Below are 27,259 nucleotides of genomic sequence, written 5' to 3' on the forward strand. Positions count from 1 at the left end.
AGAGTTTAAGATTTTACTGTGGTGCGCAAATTTGTGGTTGTAATGTGACTGTGGTCATTTTAAAAGGTTGCATTTACATCAAATTTGAGGATTTTTGCTTTATTAATTTAGTTCACCTGCTTCTCATGACACTAGTTTTAAGTTGAGACAACTTTCCAGAAGTCTTCCCTTCGCAAGCGCAAGATTTTCTTAGCATAACACCAACTAATGTTGTCAGAGTTCAACTGTCCTAACGGGTATGGAAATAATTTTTGATGTTTACTTATGATACCTTTGGCTTCCTGTTTACAAAAGAAAAAGAATTTAGCTTACATGGATACATTTAATTTAAATAATCATTTAAATAGCATAAAATGGGTGTTTGTAAAATACTATGTTATAAAACCCTGAGACGAAGTTATTTTAGATTTACTTCAACAAAAAAGAAAAGGTAACTGATTTCCATTTTCTTAACTAGTATGATCTGAATCTGAACAAGCAGCACTATAAGATGTTCTACATTGTGAAAAATGGGATTATTTTTAAAGACCTTATCTCTTATCATTCCTTCTGGGCTAAATTTTTGTAGATATGGCCATAGCTCAGAATCCCATTCATCCATCCCGTCCCTCTACCCCACAACAAATGTGGTTTACAAGTTTCAAGACTTAGGTAAAAGAACTCCTACCTTTTTTGCCTGGTCTCCGATTTAAACTTTTAAAAAACTCTTAGCTCTCTATTTTGTTCTTAGGTATTGCTAGAGCACCCATTTCAATAGCATTTAAGCTTTATTTCTACTATTCATTTTTAAGAGAGTTGTCCGTAATGTGAAAAACCCTGCTGCTATTTTAGAATTATAAAGATATTTTAAAGGAAGTTGTTATTTAGAAACTTTGCAACACTAAAGTCAATGTCCAAGGTTCATTTGCAGTTTGGAGCTAGCTCATGGAGTTAGCTTACACTTGGCTGCCTGTGTGGAAATAAACAGAGGATGAAAAGCCATTAACAGTTTGTGCCCTTCAAAGCCCATCAACAGAAAAATATCCCACGTCACTAGCAGTCAGTGGATGCTTGTTCTAAAAGCCTGTACTTGACATACAGACAAGCTCCATATCCCAGCCATCAAGTAAAGGCGAGAGAGAATTCATAATGCAAACTGGAGCAAGACGCATTCCCAACAAGTGGAAAGTGTGGCAAAGCACAGAGAAGAAAGTAATACTGAAAGAATAGCAATTAAGTGTGTTGGGGGAGAAAGGGAACAAGACCAACAGAATGAATTTTTCCGTTTCCCACAAAGAAGTTACTTACAAACCTGCAAATGTCAGAAAAGTCGTTTGACCTTGTCTTGACTGGTTCTGAATTCTTGCCCATGTCATCTTTACCAAATGTATAACTGAGAGGTAAAACTAGAGGCGATTTGAGAAAGAGCTGAGTGGGAGATGAAGGACAGCAGGATACAGCCCTTCTGTAGGTTTATTTCAGAACCTGTTTGATCAAAGTGATTTGAACACTGTGTATTTTAAGTCCAGTTGCCAAATAGGAAAGAGACCTGGTGAAAGCTGGATCAGCAAATGACAGAAGATGAAGGATCTTCTTACCTGTTCAATATTATAGCCACCCTGGAGAGCAGTTGCATATCCCCCTACAAAGACACCAGCAGGGAGCAGGTACAGGTAATTGTATTCCGGGGGATCAGTAGGACGCTTGAACATATCCAGCATTCTCTGTGTAACCAGAAAGCCACCTTGCCAAAGTACAAAAGAAAAAAAAAGAAAGCTGAAACTAGGCCTTGGCCAACCTACTAGGAAAATATTTAGTTAATCCTAGTAACCACTGGAACATGAGTAAGAGCTTTGGAAAGCTTGGAATCTGGTGTACCAACCGGTACACAGATATCTAGGATCAAGGTCAGATATAACTACTTTCTTTAGACTACACAGGGAATTCATCCAATTGGAGGGAGGAGTTGGTGGGCTGGCAACCACATACAGATATCAAGATCTGTAGGACACCCCACCAATTTGTAAGGTGGCCTACCCATCTGCCATTACTCTCAATTGTCTACCTGTTCAGCAGCACAGCTCACTGATGATCACACCACTCATCATCCATGCCTGTATCGTACTTCTCCTCCCTACTGTGGGATAGAAAAGCACTGACTCACACTGGAGTTTCTAATAAAATTCTGCAGTGGGTGTCCTCTGTTTCTGCTGCCTAAACCCTAACCATGTGTCAGAGCTTTTACTAACACAGGTATAGGAAGGGAGATTATGGCTGCTCCCTTCTCGCCCAGTAACAGCCTTCATAGGAGTCAAGTGCCCTTCCATGATACATAGTGGAAAGACTGATATGTTCCCTATTTTTGTTACGAGTCTTTTTGCAGCTTGGCCACAATTTTGACCTGGAAAGAGGGGAGATGGATAAATACAATACCATCTCAAGATGCAGATGAATACATGTATTCCATGGAATCACTAAAGCGATTAAACTATAAAGGACAACTGGTATTCTCAGACTTTCTCCAACGGAAAGTCACATCATAGAAGGGGCACACAAGAACGCCACTGTCAACAACCATACTAGCTTCTTTGCTTTTTAAATGATCCCAGTCCATAAATTAGGGTCATTTCAATTAATACCACTACAAAAATGGAAGGCATTAATGGACTGTGGTCACACTGCGTTTGGATTCATGTTCATAGAAAGTTAACATGCTCATACCTGCAATGTTGACAGAGGACACAAAAGCAGCAAGCACAGCAAGACCTTGAGGAGTACTTTCAGGGAAATAGTTTCCTCCCATCAATGCCAACCCACCAACGGCAGTCAGTCCTATTAGAAAAAGATATAAGTAAGTTACTGAATATAAACAGCTAATTATATATCAAGCAGTGATTCAAGAATCAACAGACACCACTTGATTATAGTTTTGCCACACACTGTACACATCACTATAGTTTAATCCCTCTGAACCAAGATTGCAGTGAAATAAAAATTATTGGCAAAGCTATCCCAGTGTGCCACAGAACATATTAGTAAAGCAACAGACCAATATATTTTTGGAATATAACACATCATATGTTAATTTAAGCAGCACTGGCTGTTCATCTATAAATGAAAGCCTGAGTTATTAGGTCACAAATGTGATCTGCTTTGTTGTTCATGAGGGCTAAGAAGAGCTGTTATTTCCGAAGTGATGGTCAGTTTACTGTCAATCCTAATTTCAGTATTAAGCTGGCAATAATCACAACTCCGTATGCTGCTGTACAAACATTAAGAGGAGACGGCCCCTGTTTGAAAGCGCTTACAGTCCACGAAAAACAGACAAAGCTGTTCAGACTTGTACTAGCTCAAGTGCTGGTGTAATTTTTTAAGGGCAAGGAGGGGGTTATAAACCTCATGGAGGTCATTAGTGGGAGACTTTCCAGAAGCGAGTTTTGAGGAGCAACATGAAAGATGGCCACTCCAAGTATTAAAGAGTAACATGGAAGAAGGCATGAAGATGAGAACAGAAGGAGAGAGACTGGGCAGTGAGGAGAAGAGGACTGAAGGGAGTAAAAAGAGGAAGTAGGAAGAAGAGAAACCAGAGATGGAAGCACAGTTTGTTTATGACCTGAAAGGTGAGGACTAAGACTTGAATATGATATGGAAGGGGAGGGAAGCAGAGAGCAACAAGCCTGCCAGAAGGGAAGGAGAGGGAGATGATTTTAGTGGCAGGATTTTGGATAGATTGAAAGAGAGACGTGTGGTATGCAGGAAACAGGTTGCCATGCCCCAGGCAAGAGACAACCCAGTTACATCATAAATTGCTTAAAAAAATATGCAGTATGTTTGCCTGTATAGATTTGTAATTAGTTCTCTTTGAAGGAGGCTACCAGTAGTTAGAACCACACATGAAGTCTGTTATCTTTGCTATTTGTGACAAAAGGTTCAGTTGGAATAGTCTCAAATCTGGGTCCTTTGCAGCTTAAATATAGAGGATTAAACTTCTACTAAAAGCTCATAAAATAGCATAACTGCACCCAATATTTCCTCTACACAACACGAATAGCCGCAGGGCAATCACCTACCTGAGATGGCATTAGTCACAGACATGAGTGGAGAGTGAAGAGCAGGGGTCACACCCCAGACTGTGTGGTACCCTACTATTCCAGCTAAACCAAACGTTGTCACCATCTGTGGGAATGCAGAATTAGGAGCTGCAATGCCCAGTCCCAGCAAGCTAGTCAAACCTAAGGAAGACAAGGTTAATGCAAAATTGTGATCTCTAAATGGTTTATTTACATTTCTCCACTGAAACTGTATGACATATTGAATATGTAAATCAGATTAAGCAGTTGATGAATGTGTCCACCCCATTTCCCTAATAATACCCAACCATACACTATTGAACACATCTTATTTCTTGAAACTTCTAGGTGCTCCGATACTATGGTGAAGATACAGCTTGGATTAAGAACCCTCCCTTCTCCTCCATCACGGCATTTTACACTCATTTCATTATTACCTTGGACAAATGAGTAGTGCACACCTGATGCCAACATTACACTACTCTGAGAACAAACACAGAGCCTTGAAATGCACGTCTACACTGAAAAGTGACTAATTATGGAAGCCTGTAGTTCCATTTTGGTGTCCAGAATAAATCTGCACAGTTTATAGAAATAAAAGGTTTTTGTAATGGTCAATCCAAGCAAATGACACATGGGATGTGACAATCAGATGGCTGTCAAAGAGGACTGTGACAGAGCGTTGACCTAGGCAGTACAACGAGACCCCCGCATTCAGAAGGGACAAGGGAGCATCACTCCCAATCTGACCAGACCACAAATGCCACAGAAGATAGCCAACTATGTCACCCTTCCTGCACAGGTCAGCAGGAGTGCATCAAGTAGCATTGGCTGTGCACCCCTTGTCTTTCATCACAAGAACTAATTTTCAGCAAAATAACAGGAAATGCCAAGGTCTGAAAACCAAGGAAGATTGCTGCCTTGCAGCGTAAAAGGTGAATGGAAGCCCATTATTCCTTCTGGCAGATCCAGCCCTAAACATGAACCAAGAGGAGAAGGCCGAGAGCCCTCACCCATCAGCTCCCTCCCAGTGCTAAAAAAGACATGCCAAACTCCCATAAGGGAAGAAAGGGGGAAATGCCATCCTTTTCAAACTGACAGCCAGAAACAATGAAACAAGTCAGTCTGAACCAGACTGCACTGGGTTCACTATTTAAATCAAGTTACTCAATAGCTTGTAATGGCTTTAAAATAATAATGCCCACCTGGTGACTCCTTGATTAGAAGATCATTAACCCAACAGTTATGGTTATATGAGAGCAATTATAGCTTATCAGCTCAAAGCCTACTTTGAAATTTGAGTTGACAAATCCAATAGACTTTAACTGTCTGTGTCAGCCAAGGTGTTGGGTGGAGTTCATCTCAGATTTCTACTACTGTCCAGATTGCAAATGTACTTCTAGCTTTAAATTCTGTACAATGGAAATAAAGCATTTGTGACAGATATGACAATATCTTGGACAAAGTTGACTGACAAATTAAAATTAATTCAGTCAGGTTTAAGTACTGTAGGAGCTCACTGTATTAAAAATGCAAATACTTATGTACTATTGTGGGATTGTATGTAACTTCTTTTAAGGGGTATGAAAATGCCCTCACTCCCATTATGTAAGAAATCAGCCTTCTGAAGTTTCCCCCTGAGAGGGAAATCCATTGTCTGGCTGATTACCTATTTATGGTGTCTTCAGAGACCCAAACTGGATAAAGGAGGGACTCCGATGCATGAGTTTGCTTGTTCTGAGCTGAAGCTGTGATGAACCTCTGACCATAGGAAAACCCCTGGCTGGGGTCTGAACCCAGAGCCCTTATTAGAGTAAGAGGGTGATCTCTAGTAAGCTTATTTCCATGCATGTAGATTCTTTTATTATTGTTAATGTTTTCTCTGTAATGCTTTTACCTTAAGAATAAATGTGCTTGCTTAGAAAGCCCTGTGTGGTAGCTGAACTGTAGGCAATTATACTGTCTAATGTCTCTGAAGCAAAAAATAAAGCAGGCCAGCTTAGGGAGCCTCCGTTTCCTGGGGAGGTCACAGTACAGGAAGGGACCTGTGCAGTCAGGAAATACCCAAGTCAGGACAGAGAGAGCGTGGATCTCTGCCTAAGAGAAGTAACAACTGAGGAGAAGGGGCCTGGAGCAAGTGCTCTTGCTGGGCCATGAGGGGGAATACAAGTGCAGCTGCCCTGAACTGTGACAGAATTGAGGTAAAAATCAAGTACAGTTTTGTGTATGAACTTGTCAGATCTGTGGGCCTGATGAAAGGCTCTGCAGGTGCTGATCTTTATTAATAAACCTGCTCTCTGGATTTTTATTATGCACACAGACAAAGCTACCCTGGTAGAAGAGCTTTCTACCTTGGGAAAGGTAGTGCTGAATATGATGTCTCTCCTGTTTTGATTACATGCAAAAGCTAAATAAAAGAGTACCACAATCATGTTGAAATTCTGTTGCAATACTTAAACCATGAGTTTTAAAGAAGAAAAGAAAACAGACAGGCAATTACATATTCTGAATTCCTTAACAGGCTAACTTACAATATTGGTGCATGTAAAATGCTAATTGAATACCTACTGGCAACTCTTATTGCCTGCTGCTTATTCTTCAAAAGCAAGCACTTGTTCCCAGTACTTAGCAAAGTTGGTGTCTCTTATTGTCCAGTAAAGCGTGAAAAAATCCACTACCGTAAAAGAATTCAAACACACATACTCCAAGGACTTTGCTGGAATACGAAGTATTTCACAGATTCTAAATTAAGCAAGCCAAACATACACCCATGCATGTCACATTACTCTGGACTATTTGAGATGTTGAAATAAAGCATCTCACCATAAATGCAGGTAAGTTTTGCTCTCCAAAACACAATTATTGCATTGCTTTTACACTAACTCAGTAATCAACCAGTCGGTTTCTCACACATCAACAAATAGGGTTAGAACTAGTTACTAATGGAATGATTAAAGTTACTATTTTTCATTAAGAACTTGTCTATATGACTATGCCCAGGAAAATTCATGTGAATTAACTTTTAAAGTGGATTAGTTACAATGCATCCTATGTGGATAGTCTTATTCAGAATTAAATTGATCTTAATTCAGTTCAGCTTGATTTACTTCCAAAGTGAATTAAGATAAACTACCTTCTTCCCCATACAGACACACCTAAGTTTCCAAGAGGCTGAATTTAGCACACAACACACAGTCACCTAACCTAGGATGTAGTTGCAGTGTTAGAGTTCTCTCACCTGCAGTATATGCAGATGCAGTAGTCATAGTTTTTCTAAAAGGTGTGATCGTGGCTGCTTTCTCAGCTTCCAGCTCAGCCACACTCTTCTGTTTCACAGGGACTCCCTGAGGAATGTTGTTTGGTGGAGGTGCTGGAAAAATCACCTTGCCATCCTGACAATACAAAAAGTTACAGTTACCCCTAGAATGATAGATGGCTTGCCCAGCTGGTCATTGCTTCTTCAAAAAAAATAAAAAATTCTTTAGACAAGAGTCAAGATCAAAATCAAAGAATGATGGGTGAAAATCTGGTCTGTGGCTTGTCAAGTAAGAGCCATAATTATGAACAGAATGTTCTTCAAAACATATCTTTTCAGTCAATGCTAAAGATTATTGTTCAGGACAGTGGAACCAGAGGTGGGCAGGGGCTAGCAACCCTGCAATGGAAATATTGAAGGGGCTGATATATGTTTCTGGTCTCCCCTCTCCCCACAATATCTCAGAGGCAAGGGCAGGATCCAGCTGTGTTTCTGACCCAGAGGCGGGGCCGGTACACAAGACTGGGCTGGCCACCAGGAAGCAGGTAGGAACAATTCTCTCCCCATCTTCCAGCCACTACAGGTCCTAGCAGAGACACCCAGCCTGGGGGAGGGCAGGAATGTGTGTGCCAGCACTGGCATGGGGAGCCGGGGTACCAGGTACCAGCCACTGAGGAACTGCCATACAAACAGGAGTAGGAACTTCCAGGTCATCTCTCACCAGCCTGGAGTCTGCTTCCCTCGCTCCTCCTCCGATTCCTCCCTTTCCTCACTCACAGCATCTCACCCCACCACCCCCTTACTATTTATTCACAGAATTAACATTGAGCTAGGCACCTAAGGGAGTAGTAGTATACCAGCAGCTAGAATCCCCAGTCAATAACAGGGCCCCACTATGCTAGGCACTGTACAACATACAGTGAGAGAAGTCCTTTGCTAAATAACTTACAATCTAAATACGTAAGACAAACAAAGGACAGGAGGGTAAACAGAAGTACAGAGATTAAGCAACCTGCCCAAGGTCATACAGCATGTCAGTAGTAGAGCAGGTAATAGAACTCAGGTCTCCTGACTATCTGCCCAGTGCCTTATCTAAGCCACGTTGCCTCTCAAACACATAGACAGACATATTTCCTGCTCAGAGGAGTCTGTCTCGATTACGTGAACCATTAAGCACACGTTAGGACAAAAAAAAAAAGGCAAAAAACAGTATCTATATACAACTCACTCCCTTCCCAGCTAAAGTTGGAATACAAGGAAGCTAATTTGAAGTGGACAGACACCGGTTTCACAATGAACTATCCCTCTCACTTAAATGTTCCATAAGATCACAAAAGATACACATTAATATGGAAAGAGATGAGAAATTTGTATTACCATTGCTGGACCTGTTCTATGAATAAATTAAGGCCTTCATGTTTCCTTTGGCTTTGACCTATACTAAAAAACAACTTGAAAGCATACTGTCAACTTGATCTTTTTTAAATGTAATGTTAAAATTCTATTTCTGCGAGAGCTCCCTTTAAGTACCATCTCCTAATTTTTATTTGTTTAAATTCCTTGAAAATAGATTTTAGAAGTGTTTTTCTGCTCCCTTCGGGATGCTTATAAGGATCTTTTCAGCAAGGGGAAAACTGACTATATATGGGAATAGCATAAATGTCTACTCAGAAAGTGTTATCAAAATTCACAAAGCAAGCAAACAAAATACAGAAAGACATTTTTTTTTTTGCAGTTATAGAAATCTTAGGCTTTTCTGTTAACTGTAGTAGGCACAGCATTTTCAGATAAATGTTATTTTCCATTGATGGTGGCCCTTTAATAAAAAAAGTAGTGATGATAAGAAAACACAATCATTGCAGAGACCAGAGGAATGTTTAACATGAACACAAAAACAAGGCTTTGTTTCATAAGCTACATATAAAAACAAGCAAATATTTACCTCCTTAGGATGGATTTAAGGAGATTTCAATTATAGGTCTGGAAGTAAACAAAAATACAGTTATAAAGATATAGTATGCTGACTTACCTTCATTACCACAGTGCCTCTAACAACATGGTCCAGAGTGCCATAGTCAAATTGGTCCTTCAGATCAAAGTAGAAGTTTTCCTTGTCAGGACTTATAGCCTTTAGAAGTTTGGTAACATTGTTGGAGTACAAAGTACTGGCCTGGGTAGCCATTCTACTTGGAAGGTCTGTATAACCTATATGCGTAACTCCCTAAATAAAACCAAGTGAAACATTGAAAAGTCCAGTACAATTCTCAGAAGAAACAGTGTTTCTCAACATCCAAAACCTTTCTAGATATGCACATCAAGTAGCAAGTTTAGTTTTAGTAAAGGTTTGTGTAGATTTTAATGAGTTACAAAACAAACTGTTGCATTAAGTTTACACTTACAGTTGGTGTTTTTTTACCAACAATGTTTATATCACAACATGAGTAAATCCATTCACTTTGCACACCACTGGGATTAAGCCTGAACGTTAAGAGGGACGCACTATGTGAGCATTTTTCCATCTCTAATTTTAATACTCTTACAACTTCAGGTACTTTAAACAGCCAGATGAGAGGTAGATAGAATAGCCTATTAAGTCTTTTCAGTCTTTTGGGAGAGTGTTAAGGGTGTGTTCCCACACTGATGAGGGAATGGAAAGGAGCTTTTATGCAGCTGGCTGTCTGGCTGAGTCAAGATATTTGTCCTTGGCTATATTTGCTTTTTTAATCATAAATCATAAAAATGGGGGGCTAGGGGACCTTAAGAGGTCATCTAGTCCATCCACCCACGCTGAGGCAGGATCAAGTATACCTACACCAGCCCTGACAAGTGTCTGTCTAACATGATCTTAAGAACCTCCAATAATGGGGATTCCACAACCTCCTTTTGTAACCTATTCCAATACTTCACTATTTCTAGAGTTAGGAAGTTTTTCCTAAGAGCTAACCTAAATCTCTCTTGCTGCAGACTACACAGATTACTTCTTAACCTACTTTCAGTTGATATGGAGAACAATTGATCGCCATTGTCTTTATGACAGCATTTAACATACCTGAAGACTTATCAGGTGTCTTTCCCCACCCCCCCACCCCCGCTTCTTTTTTAACCTTTCCTCATAGGTCAGGTTTTCTAAAACAAATTATAATTTTTGTTGCTTTCCTTTGGACTGCCTTTAGTACGTCCACATCTTTCTTAAGAGTGTGGTACCTAAAACTGGACACTATACTCCAGCAGAGGACTCACCAATGTCTAGTAAGTGGTACAATTACCTCCTGTGTCTTAGCTACAACATTCTTGTTAATTACCCCCCGAATATCAGCCTTTTTTGCAACTGTATTTCATTGTTAGCTCATGTTCAATTTGTGATCCACTATAATTCCCAGATCTTTTTCTGCACTACTACTGCCTGGCCAGTTATTACCCATTTTGTATTTGTGTATTTGATTTTTCCTTCCTAAGTGTAGTACTAAATGTTGCAATGTTTAAGTTAGTTTCAGGGTGCTTAGAACCTTTGCATATATATCATTTTATTTTTCAAATGTAAAGAAATAAAATAATTTAACTGAGAAGACTAGGAATACTGTTTTGAAATATTTCTGTTTCTTTGGCAAACTGAAGTCTGCCAAAGAGATGTAAATTATATTCACTACCAAAAGAAAAAAATGTTACTATCAATTTTCAACAGAACACAACATTTAACTGGTAATTTAGTCTTTTTGAACTAGGTATCCCAAAACAAGTTGAGTTAAATACAGAAGGGGAAAAAATTATCAGGTTATGGCTACTTTACAGCTTATGTTTATGTACGTTATATCACTTAGGGATGTGAATAAGCACCCCCTGAGCGACAAGTTACACCGACCTAAGCGCTGGTAAGGACAATGCCATGTTGGCAGGATAGCTTCTCCTACCGACACAGCTACTGCCACTTGCGGGGCTGCAGTAATTAAGTCGACAGGAGAGCTTTCTCATTGGCACAGAGCATCTGCACTAGCAGCACTACAGAAGCGCCCCTGTAAGCTCTGTAGTGTAGCCATAGATTTTGTCACAGCTGAGTCAGGGCTGGTCTACACTCGGGAGGGGGGAGGCAGGAATCAATTTAAGATATGCAACTTCAGCTATGCAAATCGAAGTATCTTAGTTTGACTTGCCTGGCCGTGAGGACAGCCAGGTGAGTCGACTGCCGTGGCTCCCCATCAACTCCGCTTACTCCTCCTGCCGAGGTAGAGCACGGGCATCGATCTGGGGATCAATTTATCGCATCTAGGCGAGACATGATAAATCAATCCCCGATAGATGGCGGCAGGTAGTGTAGACGTGGCCTCATATCAGTTTCTATCAAGTCTAAGAAACATGATCTGTTAAGGCAATCCTTCCTGAGCAGGCCTTAAATTACACTTGTCTTTCAAAAATATGACTGGTAACAAAATGATAGTCTTAATTTTTTTTTTTATGCCTAAATGGTAGACCAGGAACCATTTTCAGTGTTTAGTTTAAAAGCTATGGAGTCCTCAAACGACGTGCACTCTTATAAATCCAGAACTGCTACTTAAGAAAGCCCATACCTTGTGAACATAAAGCTCTCCTGGCTTAGTAGTTTCAAAGTTTCCTCCTGCTTCTGAAGCCAAATCCACAACAACTGAACCTTCTTTCATTGATTCAATCATGTCTTTACGAAACAAGATAGGAGCTTTTTTACCTGGTAAGACAAAAAATATATATATACAGCAGGCTACATGTAAGTATGATATCCTGTGGATAATGTCCAAGGGCCAAATTCTCCCCTCAGAGAAATATACACTATCTGCATATAGCCACCATAGAACTCAATACAAATTGTATGTGAACATTAAGGAGAGACTATAGTCTCTAATTTGAATGAAGATAGTATAACCTTTTCCCCAAATAAGTGGAAAACCTCTTCCTGACCCCTTAAGAAATAATAAAATGATGTTCTCCCAAAAGCACATTTTTGCTTATGTAAAAAACAATGTTAGAAAATGCTATTCTGCATTTACTTTTATTTATCTTTAGGCTATGACCTGCAAATTTACCTTTAAAAAAAACAAAAAAGTATTTCTAAAGTGCCTCTGGTCTCCAAATACAAGCAGCAATAGAATCTAAGCCCACTGCCATCCCTATTCATTCCAGTAAATGAACCTTCAATATCTTTCTTAAAGGGTATATGGTTTCTGCAGAAGTTAGACCTGGATCCTGCAAAGGGATTCAGCCAGTAGAATCCCAATGAATCCAGCTAAAAACTCTGTGCAAGTGAGTATCTTTATGCAATAAGGGCCTTAAAAGAACAACTTCAAGCTTGTTTAAATAAAAGCATGCATTTATTTCTTACATAAGAAAAATCCAGCAAACACTGAAATACCCTATTGACAAGAACTGAAGGCAAGAAAAGTCTATGACGAGAAATTTCAGATCTCACGGCTGAAGTGACACCCAACAATCACCAATGCCACACACAAATTGTTAAAAGAATATTAAGGTTGCAAACAAAGCACTCACAAATAGCTTGTCCATGCAACCTTAAAACTCTGACACACACACACACACACACACACACACGTTTTGATTTAAATTTTAATGACATGGTCACAAGCTACTATTACAGCACAATTTGTCTTATTCACTGCACATGTTCTAGAGACAATTAGGTAAGAGTCCTGCAGATCCTTACTTCATTTAGTGCAAATTCCTTTTACATTTACAACAGCATAAAGATAGTACATACATTGAAGTCAATAGACTTCATGTTTACACAAGTGTTATGAGCATAATTTAACCACCACCATTGAAGTTGGATAGTATAGAATTTAAATAATTTTAGTTACGTTATATCTACAAAGAATATGAGGGTTGCATTTAAAAGAAGAAATATTTAAATTAATTTAATCTGCAGTTTTTAAAATTCTGACTGATAAGTAGCAGTGTACATTTTTCTAATACTTCATTATTTTCTAGCAAGACTAAAGGAACTTCACAGAATCAAGAGTCCTGGGGCTGCTGAAGAGTGCTGAGTGAGTGGCAAAAGAGTCACAAGATAAAATCACCAAGGTGAAAGAGAGAGAGCCATCCCAGAAAGGGCTAAAGACCAGGAACTCCAACAGCAAAGGAGGCCTGAACATCTGTTTTACACAAGGCATCAGCTGTGGGAAAGACAAATATGGCAACCTCTTCAACAGCTGGAACCCACCAACAGAAGAAGAGGGACAGATTTATGTAAAGCTGAATTACCAACAGCTTCTCTGCCTTCTGCTCCCTCGCACTGGAGTCAAGATAGCCCCAAAGATGCACAAACTTACCTGAGGATAGTGGAGATGGAATATTAAAAGTATTCAGAGCAGAAGCGGAAAACGTGTCTGCTGCATTGGTGACATACCAGGAATAAGAGCTGTACTGATGATGATGTCAACTTCTTGGCATTGTTTGGCAAAAAGTTTCATTTCAGCTTCAATAAACTCTTTGGACATTTCTTTTGCATACCCGCCTTGCCCCTCTCCAGATTCCTTTAAATCCACTTCTAAAGGTTCAGCACCAAGAGATTTGAATTGCTCCAAAGCTGCAGCTCTAAAGGTTTAGACAAAACACAAACCACAGAAAAAAGTCAAGTCAGTTTTTGTAGTGACAATTCAATCCATCCAGAATTTTATTGGAGACTCTTACAGTAGCAATCAGAGAGGAAGAGCAAAGAGAGAAAGTATGGTCCAACGACCAGTTACCCCTCTGCAAAATGGGCATAACAGAATTTTACTACATGACAAGGATGTGAGAGGATACATACATTAAAAATCTTGAGGCACTCATACTATGATTATAGCCTCTATCACCACCCCAGGTAGATTGCAATTGTTCCTGCACCCACATGCGCTTATTATTGCCGGATTTTATTATCAGGTGGCAGGACAGTGCAAAATATTAACTTTTCAGAGACTACTTTCCAATTTCAATATAATCTCAACATGCAAGGAATTATGCACACACATCTTTGCACATCAAGATGAAAATACTCAGCTTGCTGAGCACATACACTTGGAAAACTTAAGATGGAATTTAATTTCTGCCTCTGAGAAACATAATCCATTGCAAAGAATGCTTGCTTCCCCTCCTCCCCCTTCCCACAGATACTTTATATAATCAATTGTTGTATTTAAATGGAATGGAATGGAAACAGCTTTCAAAATCAGAGAGCTTCTGCCAGAATTTCTGCAGCATTTCACTCCATAAAAAGATTGATATGTATTCATTTATTTCTTCAAATTTGACAAAAGGTATATCTAAACCCTAAGCGCATGAAATATAACCAAATATACAGTATAACTACCAATACAACATATAAGGTCTAGAAAATATGACCTATGAGAGAAGACTGAAAAAACTGCGTTTGTTTAGTCTGGAAAAAAGAAGACAGAGGGGACATGTTAAGTTTTCAAGTACATAAAAGGTTGTTACAAGGAGGAAGAAAAATTGTTCTTCTTAACTTCCTGTCAGGGTGGTTAAGCACTGGAATAAATTGCCTCAGGAGGTTGTGGAATCTCCATCATTTGAGATTTTTAAGAGCATTTTAGACGAACACCTGTCAAGGATGGCCTAGATAATACTTAGTCGTGCCATGGTGCAAGGGACTGGACTAGATGACCTCTCAAGGTTCCTTCCTATCCTATGATTTTAGGATATGCACACAATAATTCAATAAAAGCAAATTCTTTAATAAGAGAAACAAACATTTAAGGCTCATGAGGGAAATTTTTCTGGGCCACCATTACCCCATTATTCCTGGCTTGCCTCTTAAAAATGCCTTTGGGACAGGAGAACGATCTGAGGCAGAGGAAGCAGTCTCAGGATGGTAGCATTTAAAACGGCTCATACTGCTGACTCTGCTTCCCCCTCTGCAGGAGCAGAGTGGGTTGGATCTCCGCTCCCCATCCAATGGCAAGGAAAAAGCCTTGCTCAGGAATTCCCAGATGCCCTTGCTCTGGGATATAGGATAGCAAGGTTTCTGGGAAGCATAGTTCCTTCCAGCAGCCATGTAGTCCTGGTCTGAGGCAAGACATGCTGGGAAATAAGAGTATATAAACCTTGCCTCCTCTCTTTTTTTTCCTCCCCTGCAGCTTCCAGAAAAGCAGAGACCTGAAAGGTGATGAGGGGTTTTTCCTGAAAGTCTGAACAAGTAAACACCCTTCCATTCATTTTACGTGTATAATCCTCTGGCTTTATAGTGGGGTCTGATACAGCCACTTTTTATGAACAATGTGAATGGCTGGTGATATGATTTTTCTGTTTGGGAGTGAACTGAAATAAAATCCTTGGCAGGACGATTTTTTTTATACTCCACCATTTCATGAAAAATGAAAGATGAGCTTGAGTTGCCTCCAAGATTTTAAACACCCACACTTACCTGGTATCAAATCCACGAACCACAGCGCCCATTGATTTAGCTGCTCCTGCAGAAGCTAGCCCTGCAACTCCCCCTCCAATTATAAGGACCTAGAATAACATTTGTTATTAGAGATCAAGGTACATACAAAGTGATCTGGAAAAGTGACACCAATTCAGTTTGACACAGTACAGAATTCCCCACAGGAACTATGGCTCATTGACCAGATCTATTTAACTGATTACCTTACAGTACAGGGTCCAAATTGACTAGGGTATAGTTCATATCATCACATTATTTAATGAAATTCATTTCTAACGTCTAATAATTTGGGAGTCAGCCCATATATACCATGGAGTCTACATAGACTGACATAAGGAATATACATTTCCCTCCATTTTACAAAAACTGGTTTCCCATTCTCAACTGATTCTCTTTCTTTCCCTTCACTAAACTCAACCAAGTGCCGCTTCTATCAGGATTCTTAGACACCCAAAGTTCCAGCCTGACAATCCCAAATAGTTTCCAAAACCCTCACCACCCTGCCAATGCATGAACTGATTTTATATCAGAAGCATGATTTGAAAAAGTTAAGCATAAGTGAAATTTATTAAAGTTCAACATTCTTTATATTCAGAGTAGCTTCCATTGCAGACAATGGAAACTTTGCCTGAATAAGGAGTGACTCAGAATTAATAAACAGGTTCTAAACTCTGAAACTAAACACAAGCCTGTCAAAAAATATTTAACACCCATCAACAGTGGTTTGCTATACTCATGAAATCCACCTCTGCTACAGAATAAATTTTCTTAGTCCACATACCTTGGCAGGAGGAACTTTACCAGCAGCTGTGATCTGACCAGTGAAAAATCGACCAAAGTGATTTGCTGCTAGTACAACAGCCTTGTAACTGTCAAAGGAAAAAGATGAGACCATAGTATCAGTAATTTTCCATGCCCAACTCCCACTCAGCCATTGCAGCAGTCAAAGAGGCACACATTTAAGCAAAGGCATAGTTTGACTTCTATATTGGGGAGGCAAAGGGGGGAAAGGAAGAGAACGACAGCTCTAGTAAGGCCAATGGGGCCACATGTGTGGGGGCCAATTCCACGACTTGCAGTCGGGGGCTGGGGAAAGTGAGGGAGAATGCCCCCCCTACCTTCCCGCAAACACCCCACACACATTTAAGTGAAACACACAAACTGATGTGAAAGCTATACATTTATGCTCAAAAAATTTGAAAATGTAGCCCAAACAAGCATTTGTCATGTGACATGGAGAAATGCTAGCCAGTTAAGGATGCAACTAGCTTATAACAAGCTACTCTAAAGGATTATTTTTGCACCTCTAATTTTGATTGAAACTTGCCCATATTTATTCTGAACATAAATGTTCCTTAAAAATGTGAGTGTTTTTGCAAAAGTTAAGTTCCAGACCATTAAAAAAATTTAGTCTGAATTAAATGTTTGTCTGTATGCATCCCTTCAGCTCAAAATGCTTTCTATACAATTAGTTCCTAAATCTTCTTGAAACCTTACAATGCACTTCTTTGTACTTAAGAGCATGTATTTGTGAGACAGTGGAAGATTTTTGAGGTCTCTAACCATTCATTCCCTTGCTTAGGGTTTTAAAATGTGATAAATATACTGACACTTAGCAACTAACTTTAACAGTTTACAATCTTGGAAGTTAAGGTCTGCAGCATCAGACCTTAATGTGAGGATCTGCATATAGGGAAACTGCAAAATCAAGCACAGTAAGGCCATGTCTACATCTAAAATTTTGCAGCGCTGGTAGTTACAGCTGTATTAGTACAGCTGTATAGGGCCAGCGCTGCAGAGTGGCCACACTTACAGCAACCAGCGCTGCAAGTGGTGTTAGATGTGGCCACACTGCAGCGCTGTTGGGCGGCTTCCAAGGGGGGGTTCGGGGAACGGAGAGCAAACCGGGAAAGGACACCAGCTTCGCCGCGGTTTGCTCTCGCGTTCCCCGAACCCCTCTGCAAACCGCAGGGAAGGAGACCAGCTTGCTCGGGGTTCGGGGAACGAGAGAGCCAAACGGGAAAGGAGACCAGCTTCGCCGCGGTTTGCTCTCGCGTTCCCGAACCCCCTGCAAAACCGCAGGGAGGAGACCTGCTTGCTCGGGGTTCCGGGAACGAGGAAAGCAAAACCGGGAAAGGAGACCCGCTTCACCGCGGTTTGCTCTCCCCGTTCCCCGAGCAAGCAGGTCTCCTTCCCTGCGGTTTGCTGGGTGGCTCCGGGAACGCGAGAGCAAACCCGCGGCGAAGCTGGTCTCCTTTCCCGGTTTGCTCTCTCGTTCCCCGAACCGCCGAGCAAGCGGTTTGTCCTTCCCTGCGGTTTGCAGGGTGGCTCCGGGAACGCGAGAGCAAACCGCGGCGAAGCTGGTCTCCTTTCCCGGTTTGCTCTCGCGTTCCCAGGAGCCACCCAGGCAAACCGCAGGGAAGGAGACCTGCTTGCTCGGGGCTCCGGGAACTAGAGAGCAAACCGGGAAAGGAGGACCGCTTCGCGCGGTTGGCTCTCGCGTTCCCAGACCCACCCTGCAAACCGCAGGGAAGGAGACCGCTTGCTCGGGGAACGGAGAGAGCAAACCGCGGCGAAGCTGGTCTCCCTTTCCCGGTTTGCTCTCGCGTTCCCGAACCCCCCTGCAAACCGCAGGGAAGGAGGACCTGCTTGCTCGGGGTTTCCGGGAAACGGATGAGCAAGCTGGGGAAGGAGACCAGCTTGATTACCAGAGGCTTCCTCTTCCACGGAGGTCAAGAAAGCGCTGGTAAGTGTTACATTGGATTACCAGCGCCTGGATCACCAGCGCTGGATCCTCTACACCCGAGACAAAACGGGAGTACGGCCAGCGCTGCAAACAGGGAGTTGCAGCGCTGGTGATGCCCTGCAGATGTGTACACCTTCAAAGTTGCAGCGCTGTAACTCCCTCACCAGCGCTGCAACTTTCTGATGTAGACAAGCCCTAAATGTGGTGTAAAGGTAGCACGATCTGGGACAGTAAGCACAGATCTGGGAGTCAAGAACTCTCATATCCCCGATTTACCGAATCTTGTGTGGTTTTGGACAAGTTGCTTAATCTTTGTGCCTCAGTTGCACCATCTAAAAACAGATAATACTCTACCTAACCATAAAGGCGTGTTTGGAGGCTTAGTGAATATTAGTACAACAGATTGTAAATATAATATGCTTATCACAGGGTGCTGCCTGATTAGGTCTTTCCCTTGGCAAAGTTGCATTTCTGTAAAAAACGTGTTAACTAGTGTATCTTTTCCTGTTGTGCTCAATCTTCCCTTTCTTCCAGTGATTTTGCAGAGAGTAACTGTATGAAAGGTTGTGAATGTCTCTTTTAAGTGCAGGGACATCATTACTAACTTATCCAGTGTAGAACGCAGCTTAGTCTAGCAGAGAAGAAACAAGGAGCCTTGGGGGCCTCATTAAGAGAATAAAGTTCTTCTGGTGTATGTTTTATGCCTGATTTCCCAATTCTCTTATTTTGGTCTCTTGTTTTGTTAGAAAAACAGACTTATTTCCTGATCACATGAGTCCAACATTTTGTAGTAAGATATGGGATACTGACAATCCCACATCTGTGCCTATATAGGTGTCTAACACAATTAGAAGCATGCTAATTGTTCTGGATACACCAAAACATTAATTTAAGTGTATATTCTTTAGGAGTCTTATGACTATCTCTAGTGCTGTACACAAAAGAATGTCTATTCCTTGGGTCAAACTTATAAATTTTATAACTTTAAATATGACTTCCTGTCATATTCTATTAAACTATATAAGATGAATAAGAAAACACAGAATAATATTCAAGCTAATTACCTTGTTTTCTCTAGCATAATTAGAAAAAACATTGCCAGCTATATACATCCACAAAGAAGCTGGTAATTTGCCTAGAGCAAAAGGCTAAATACATTTGAAGAGCACAAAATGTTTCTTACTTTGAAGAGTGACATCTTCACATCTGTACAAAAAAGCAAATGCTCATAATACTTGCTGACAGCCAGTTTACCAACTAAGTTGCCATCACAGAAGCTACAGAGAATGCAAATCCTAGGGGAGTTTAGGCTTCAGTCATCTGCCATGCTAGTGGGGTTTCATTTAGAGTGCTTTATACTGTCTCATCCTCAACCCGGTGTTGGACATTAGTCACTCTGTGTATCTTAGTCTATCACTATCTCAACTATAGCTTAAGCCCATTCTGATCGTAATTCATTGGGTGAGGCACTACAAACAAGTTATCAGATTAAGAACTGCCTTCCAATTTAAAAAACAAATCTGATCACTGCAAGGCTGACAAGTTTAGACAACTCTAATAGACTGATTCCTCTTGAAACAGTTGCACGAAAACAAATTCAGAATTATTTTGGACACAACACATTAATACCAGAATGTTAGGTTACTTTTATTTAGCTTTATTTACAGTCCAGGTGAAAAAAAGATAGTTTCATACCCAGCAATGTTGGCCATGGAGCTAAGAGCATCATATCCCTGAGCAATGGTGACCCGCGGAACCTGATCCATAGCCAAGACAGTAGTTTTCCTTTCTGCAAGTTTATTCAGTAGGTCTGGGTTTTGAGCTGGGTAGATAAAACTAATCAGAGTAGCAGCTGTCTTAAAAAGATCTGCCTCATGTACTCCTAGTGCAGGGTTAACTATAGGAGCCCTCACCTGAAGGAAACAAGAAGGGTTCAGATTAATCAACACAAACAAATCAGTACATGTCGCATGGGAAAATATAAGGTTTATTAAGGATTGTTTACACAACTAAACAAATGAAAGGTGCCTTTCGCTTGTAAGTCACTTGTTAAAAATCAGACCTAGGTAATTAAGTGGCAGTATAGCAGGGACAATTAACTCTCCTGTGGGCCCAGGGCTATTAGATTTTGTGGGGTCCCTGTATACAAGTCTTTTTCTTCCTAATTTAAAACAAAATGATCACAATTATGGCATCAAACGCTATACTAAACTTGCTATTTAATTAACATAAAGCTGTTTTGTGGTTACATTTCAGTCTTAAAACACATAGAATATAGTTAAGTTAGTTCAAAATAGCCTACTTCTGACCTTAGAACAGCTGTTATATTAGTTTCTTTCTGGGAAGGAGTTTGGGTGCAGGAGGGGGCTCCAGGCTGGGGCAGAGTGTTGGAGTGCAGGAGAAGGTGAGGGGTGCAGGCTCTGGGAGGGAGTTTAGTGCAGGAGGGGATTCTGACCTGAGGTGGGGACTGGGGTGCAAAAGGAAGTGCAGGGTCTGGGAGAGAGCTTGGGTGCAGGAGGGGGTTGGGGTCCAGGAGGGGTGCAAGGTGCAGGCTCCGACCTGGAGGCACTTACCACAGGCAGCTCCCGGCCAGTGGCACAGCAGGGCTCAAGTAGGCTGCCTGCCTGCCATAGCCCCATGCCACTCCCAGAAGTGGCCAGCTGTTGCCATGTCTCTGCATGCCCCTGGGGGGGAGGGAGACAGTGTGTCTCCATGCCCTGCCTGCAAGCACAGCTCCGATTGGCTGGTTTCCAGCCAATGGGAGCTGCAGGGACGGTGCTGCGGGCTGGGGCAGCACACTGAGCGGTCTCCTCCCCACCCCGCCAGGGGCTACAGAGACGTGCCAGCAGCCAGGTGTTTCTGGGAGTGGTGTAGGCCATGGCATGCAGGCAGCCTGCCTCAGCCCTTCTGCACCAGGGCCCCGAGCTGCTGCCTCTAAAATCCCTGCATTAATCTGGCCCTGCAGTACAAAAATAGAATTCAAGGGACCTGTGTGAAATGAGTTAATGGCCCTTATTCAGTTGGCAATAGTTTTTGTGAAGAATGTTTGCATTACTGTAATTAACATGTACGCTGGCAGTCTCAGACCTACTCCTGAAGAGATCAGGAAACCAGGTTACTCTTAAAGATATCACCACCTCTAAAGGCTGAAAAACACAAAGAAGCTTGCACTGCTGGTGACTGCATTAGACCCAGAGGGCTTAGATGTCCAAATCTGTTAGCTAGTCAGTCTCTTTCTTGAGCATATTTTTAAGATGGCGAGCATTCCATCCCCACTTTTCTTAAGGGTTGATAGTTTGCCCATAAAAATTCCACTATGCCATATCTAAATCTTGACATGCATAACTAAAATTTCTAAAGGAAGTCCCACCATCAAACTTAAGCTTCTCTTCTTCATCTCCAAGGCTCCTAGCAACTTAGCTACAACCTACATTTCTTAATACGCCCCATGCTTCTTTGTTTTTCATGTTCTTGCCATATCACCTGCCACTGTTCTCCTGTCTCAACTCCACTTCAGAGCACACTGCTGCCATTAGGTCTTTGAATGAGAACGGAGGATGGTGCGTGGCATTCATTCTTAGCTAGCACTGCAAGAAGAACTATGACAGGAGGAAAACAACTGATTTATTTTCTATTATTAGTCTTAAGAGTGCAGGTTCCTTGGGGCAGGGATCCTCTCTACTCAGTGCTCTCAAAAGCACTCTCCCTACTTAGATATGGGAAATGCCATTACTCCGAGTGTGCGAACAGTAGATAGTTGTCCTCAAACCATTTCAAAACTGCTGTTCAAAGGCTTAGTTCTATTTTCCAGCTTAGCAGGGTTTTTAGTGCCCAGATCTGAGTCACCAAATAATCAGCTGATGAAAATTAAAGACATAGGTAAAACCTGAAATGTGTAAGATGTGAATTTAACAAGAGGTCCCTCTTTTAAAATAAAATCAGCTAGACGTTCAGCAGACTATACGAAATGGTTTGGAAAAGCCATATATTAGCCCTAAAACATTTAAAATACACTATATTGAGGAAAAAAATAATTACTTTGAGTACTAAATCAGAAGCCAATACTTCCTTGGTCCCTTGGATCTTTGCTCCTGCCTCCCTGTAGTGATCATCAGAGAATTTGGAAGCTTCTCCAGCACCTGATTCCACTACAACATTGAATCCTTGTTTAATCAAAGCCTGAACACCAGCTGGAGACAATGCCACCCTCTTCTCGTTTTGGAATATCTCCTTAGGAACACCCACAGTCAACTGCTTATATGGGATTCCTGTAAATGCATAGGAAAAAATGGCATTTAGTTTAGCAGTAATAGGAACTACTAGACTGATGTTCTGTTACAGCATTTTCCTATACTCTGTACTGACACTTATAGATACATCCCACATTTAACAATTCTCTTTTCCCGGAACAGATGTAAGAGGCTAAGCAATATTTTCCAGAAATGTAACACCTTGCAGTTCTACTCCCAAGCATCACTTTCCTTTAATTACCAACAGGTGGCAGTAGTAGTACAACGTAGTAGGAAAGTCAGCTCACAGCAACAAATCTCTAAAGGTTCAGATGGGTACACAATAACTCCTCAAAGACGGTTACTCACCTTTGTAACTGTTGTTCTTCGAGATGTGTTGCTCACATCCATTCCAGTTAGGTGTGCGCGCCGCGCGTGCACGTTCGTCGGAAACTTTTTACCCTAGCAACTCCAGTGGGCCGGCAGGTCGCCCCCTGGAGTGGCGCCGCCATGGCGCCCAATATATATCCCTGCCGGCCCGCCCGCTCCTCAGTTCCTTCTTGCCGGCTACTCCGACAGTGGGGAAGGAGGGCGGGTGTGGAATGGATGTGAGCAACACATCTCGAAGAACAACAGTTACAAAGGTGAGTAACCGTCTTTTCTTCTTCGAGTGATTGCTCACATCCATTCCAGTTAGGTGACTCCCAAGCCATACCTAGGCGGTGGGGTCGGAGTGAGAAGTCGCGGCACGGAGCACTGCAGTTCCGAAGGCCGCATCCTCCCTCGACTGCTGGACCAGGGCGTAGTGGGAAGCAAAGGTGTGGACCGATGACCAGGTCGCTGCCCGACAGATTTCCTGGATGGGCACGCGGGCGAGGAAAGCCAGCGACGACGCCTGCGCCCTGGTAGAATGCGCAGTCACACGGCCCGTAGGGACATGGGCCAAGTCATAACAGGTCCTGATACAGGACGTAACCCAAGAGGATACCCTCTGGGAGGAGATAGGAAGCCCTTTCATACGATCTGCTACCGCCACGAAAAGCTGGGGGGATTTTTGGAAGGGCTTAGTTCTCTCTATGTAGAACGCGAGAGCCCTACGGACATCCAGCGAGTGGAGCTGCTGCTCCCTGCCTGAGGAGTGAGGTTTTGGGAAAAAAACCGGAAGGAAAATCTCTTGGTTGACGTGGAAGGCTGAGACCACCTTGGGCAGAAAAGCAGGGTGTGGTCTCAGCTGCACCTTGTCCTTGTGGAAGACTGTATATGGGGGTCTACCACAAGAGCTCGGAGCTCCGACACCCTTCTAGCTGAGGTGATAGCCACTAGAAAGGCAGTTTTCCAAGAGAGGTAGAGCAGGGAGCAAGTAGCTAACGGCTCAAAGGGGGACCCCATGAGCCGGGACAACACCAGGTTAAGATCCCAGGTTGGAGCAGGGGGACGGACGTTAGGGAATAAACGTTCCAGCCCTTTCAGGAATCTCGACACCGTCGGGTGAGAAAAAACGGAGCGACCGTCCGCACCCGGGTGAAAGGTGGAGATAGCTGCTAGGTGGACTCGCAACGACGATAAGGCCAGACCTTGCCCTTTGAGGGACCAAACGTAGTCTAAGATTTCGGTTATCGAAACTTCCATAGGGCGGAGATTTCTCTCTACGCACCAACAGGAGAAGCGCTTCCATTTCGCCGAATATGTGGCTCTTGTGGACGGTTTCCTGCTGCTCAAGAGCACCTCTCTCACAGGCGTGGAGCAGCGCAGCTCGGAACCAGTCAGCCACGCAGGAGCCACGCCGCTAGGTGCAGCGACTGCAGGTCTGGGTGACAGAGGGTCCCGTGGTCCTGGGTAATCAGGTCCGGATGAAGGGGCAGGGGAACTGGGTCGGCTATGGCCAAGTCCAGCAGCATGGTGTACCAGTGCTGCCTGGGCCATGCCGGGGCCACCATGATCACGAGAGCCCTGTCTCTGCGCACCTTCAGGAGGACCTTGTGGACCAGAGGGAACGGGGGAAACGCATAGTTCAGGTGGGTCGACCACTGGATGAGGAAGGCATCCGCTATCGACCCCGGCTCCCTGCCCTGAAAGGAGCAGAACGCTTGGCACTTCCTGTTCCCCTTCGACGCGAAGAGGTCCACCCGGGGATAACCCCACCTCCGGAAAATGGAGAGAGCGACGTCCGGGCGAAGGGACCACTCGTGTGACAGGAAGGATCTGCTCAATCGATCCGCCAGCGTGTTCCGTACTCCAGGGAGGAAGGAAGCCCTGAGGTGAATGGAGTGGGCTACGCAAAAGTCCCAGAGTCGTATCGCCTCGTGGCACAGGGAGGAGGACCTGGTGCCGCCCTGCTTGTTGATATAGTACATGGTCATCGTGTTGTCCGTGAACACGGCGACACAACGACCCTGAAGCTGATGACAGAACGCTTGACAAGCAAGGCGGACCGCTCTCAACTCCCGCATGTTGATGTGTAGCCCCACCTCCTCCTGGGACCACAGGCCCTGTGTCCGCAGGGCCCCTAGGTGGGCCCCCCAGCCTAGATCTGAGGCATCCGTTGTCAGGGATACCGAGGGCTGAGAGGGGTGGAAGGGAAGACCCGCACATAATACGGACTGGTCTAACCACCAGCCGAGAGAATCTAAGACCTTCTGGGGGATTGTGACTAACATGTCTAACGGTTGCCTTGCCGGCCTGTAATGACTGAATAAGCCACAGCTGGAGAGAGCCTCATGTGGAGCCGAGCGTAGTCCGGTCACAAGGGTGCACGCCACCATGTGGCCCTAACAGGGTTAGACATGTCCTCACTGACGTCAATGGGCTGACCGCAAACGTTGAGACGATCTCTGCCATGGTCTGAAAACCGTTGCAGAGGCAGGGAAGGCCCTGCCCACAGTGGCGTCCAGGACGGCCCCGATAAATTCCACCTTCTGCGTGGCCTCAGGGTGGACTTGTCTGTGTTTATCAAGAGGCCCAGACTTGCAACATGCCGGTGATCACGCGGACATGGCTGTTGACTTGCTGTTCCGACGTGCCCCGAATCAACCAGTCGTCCAGATAAGGGAACACGTGGACACAGTTGCGCCGAAGATGCGCCACGACAACTGCATGCCTTTGTAAACACCCTCGGGGCCGTGGACAGGCCGAATGGGAGGACTGCAAACTGATATGAAGAGCCCCCACAACGAAGCGGAGAAAGCGTCTGTGGCGTGGCCAAATGGCAATGTGGAAATACGCGTCCTGCATGTCGAGGCGGCGTACCAGTCTCCCGGATCCAGGGATGGAATATGGTCCCCAGGGATACCATGCGGAACTTCAACTTCACGAGTATTGTTGAGTTCTCGCAGGTCGAGGATACGCCTGAGCCCCCCCTTGGCCTTGGGGATCAGAAAGTAGCGGGAATAAAACCCTTGCCTTTCTCGTTTCCGGAACTGCCTCTATAGCTCCTTTGCTGAGGAGCGTCTGCCACCTCCTGCCGAAGGAAATTGCTCGTGAGAGAGGTCCCTGAAGAGGGACGAGGAAGGAGGGCGGGAAGGAGGAAATGAAACAAACTGCAGGCGGTATCCCGTCTGCACCATGCTCAAGACCCAGCGGTCCGATGTTATTTGGGACCGACGCCGGGAGGAAAAAAACGAAAGGCCGGTTGGAAAACGGGGGGGAAGGATACCATAGGGGAAACTGTTACCGCGCCCTCGGGGCGCAACCTTCAAAATGAATGGCTTAGGACCAGGCGGGGGTTTTGAGGAGCCTTGGTTCTGCCCCCCTTGGTCCCGCCTGTCTGCGCCTTCCGTTCCTGCCGCGGCGCCTGTAAAGGTCCTGCCGCTGGCGGAACTGGGAAAACGGCCTACGTTGCTGCTGTTGTTGCGACCTAAAGGGTCTACGCTGCGTCACGGGGGTGTGCATCCCGAGGGACCGCATAATAACCCGGTTGTCTTTTAGACTCTTGAGTCTGGGGTCTGTCTTATCAGAAAACAGGCCCTGGCCTTCGAAAGGAAGGTCCTGTATGGTATGCTGGAGCTCCGGCGGAAGTCCGGAAACCTGCAGCCAGGAGATGCGACGCATCGTAACTCCTGACGCGAGGGTACGGGCAGCCGAGTCCGCAGCGTCCAAGGAGGCTTGTAAGGCCGTGCGTGCGACCTTCTTGCCTTCGTCCAAGATGGCCGTAAACTCTTGGCGAGCATCCTGTGGCAGCAGCTCCTTAAATTTGTCCACTGCCACCCAGGAATTAAAGGCATATCTGCTCAGCAGGGCCTGCTGGTTGGAGACCCTGAGCTGCAGCGCCCCAGCCGAATACACCTTACGGCCAAGGAGGTCCATCCGCCTGGCTTCTCTGGATTTGGGGGCTGGAGCCTCCTGGCCGTGACGCTCCCTATCGTTCACTGATTGCACCACCAGTGAACCCGGAGTCGGGTGTACATGGAGATATTCGTATCCCCTAGAAGGGGCCATGTACTTCCTCTCGACTCCTTTCGCTGTCGGAGGGATGGAGGCCGGGGACTGCCAGATGGTATTGGCGTTGGCCTGGATGGTCCGTATGAAGGGCAGGGCGACCCTGGTGGGAGCATCAGA

At 43.8% G+C, this 27,259-nt stretch overlaps 1 protein-coding gene across 4 annotated transcripts in view; it reads right to left on the reverse strand.

The window, feature by feature from the left end:
- The window catches only part of NNT (nicotinamide nucleotide transhydrogenase), a 76,386-nt gene that overhangs the window by 35,510 nt on the left and 13,617 nt on the right, over positions 1 to 27,259 (reverse strand). For all 4 annotated transcript variants that reach the window (XM_030566535.1, XM_030566533.1, XM_030566534.1 and 1 more), the window contains exons 3-13: positions 22,515 to 22,744; positions 20,172 to 20,389; positions 16,512 to 16,599; positions 15,710 to 15,798; positions 13,694 to 13,881; positions 11,868 to 12,001; positions 9,335 to 9,526; positions 7,288 to 7,441; positions 4,050 to 4,211; positions 2,701 to 2,811; positions 1,578 to 1,723 (exon numbers count right to left, since the gene is read on the reverse strand). In XM_030566535.1, coding sequence (XP_030422395.1) covers positions 1,578 to 1,723; positions 2,701 to 2,811; positions 4,050 to 4,211; positions 7,288 to 7,441; positions 9,335 to 9,526; positions 11,868 to 12,001; positions 13,694 to 13,881; positions 15,710 to 15,798; positions 16,512 to 16,599; positions 20,172 to 20,389; positions 22,515 to 22,744 — 1,712 coding nt within the window. The remainder of the gene's footprint in view (positions 1 to 1,577; positions 1,724 to 2,700; positions 2,812 to 4,049; positions 4,212 to 7,287; positions 7,442 to 9,334; positions 9,527 to 11,867; positions 12,002 to 13,693; positions 13,882 to 15,709; positions 15,799 to 16,511; positions 16,600 to 20,171; positions 20,390 to 22,514; positions 22,745 to 27,259) is intronic.

Source organism: Gopherus evgoodei, chromosome 6, assembly GCF_007399415.2.
Source record: "Gopherus evgoodei ecotype Sinaloan lineage chromosome 6, rGopEvg1_v1.p, whole genome shotgun sequence".
Taxonomy (NCBI): Eukaryota; Metazoa; Chordata; order Testudines; family Testudinidae; genus Gopherus; species Gopherus evgoodei.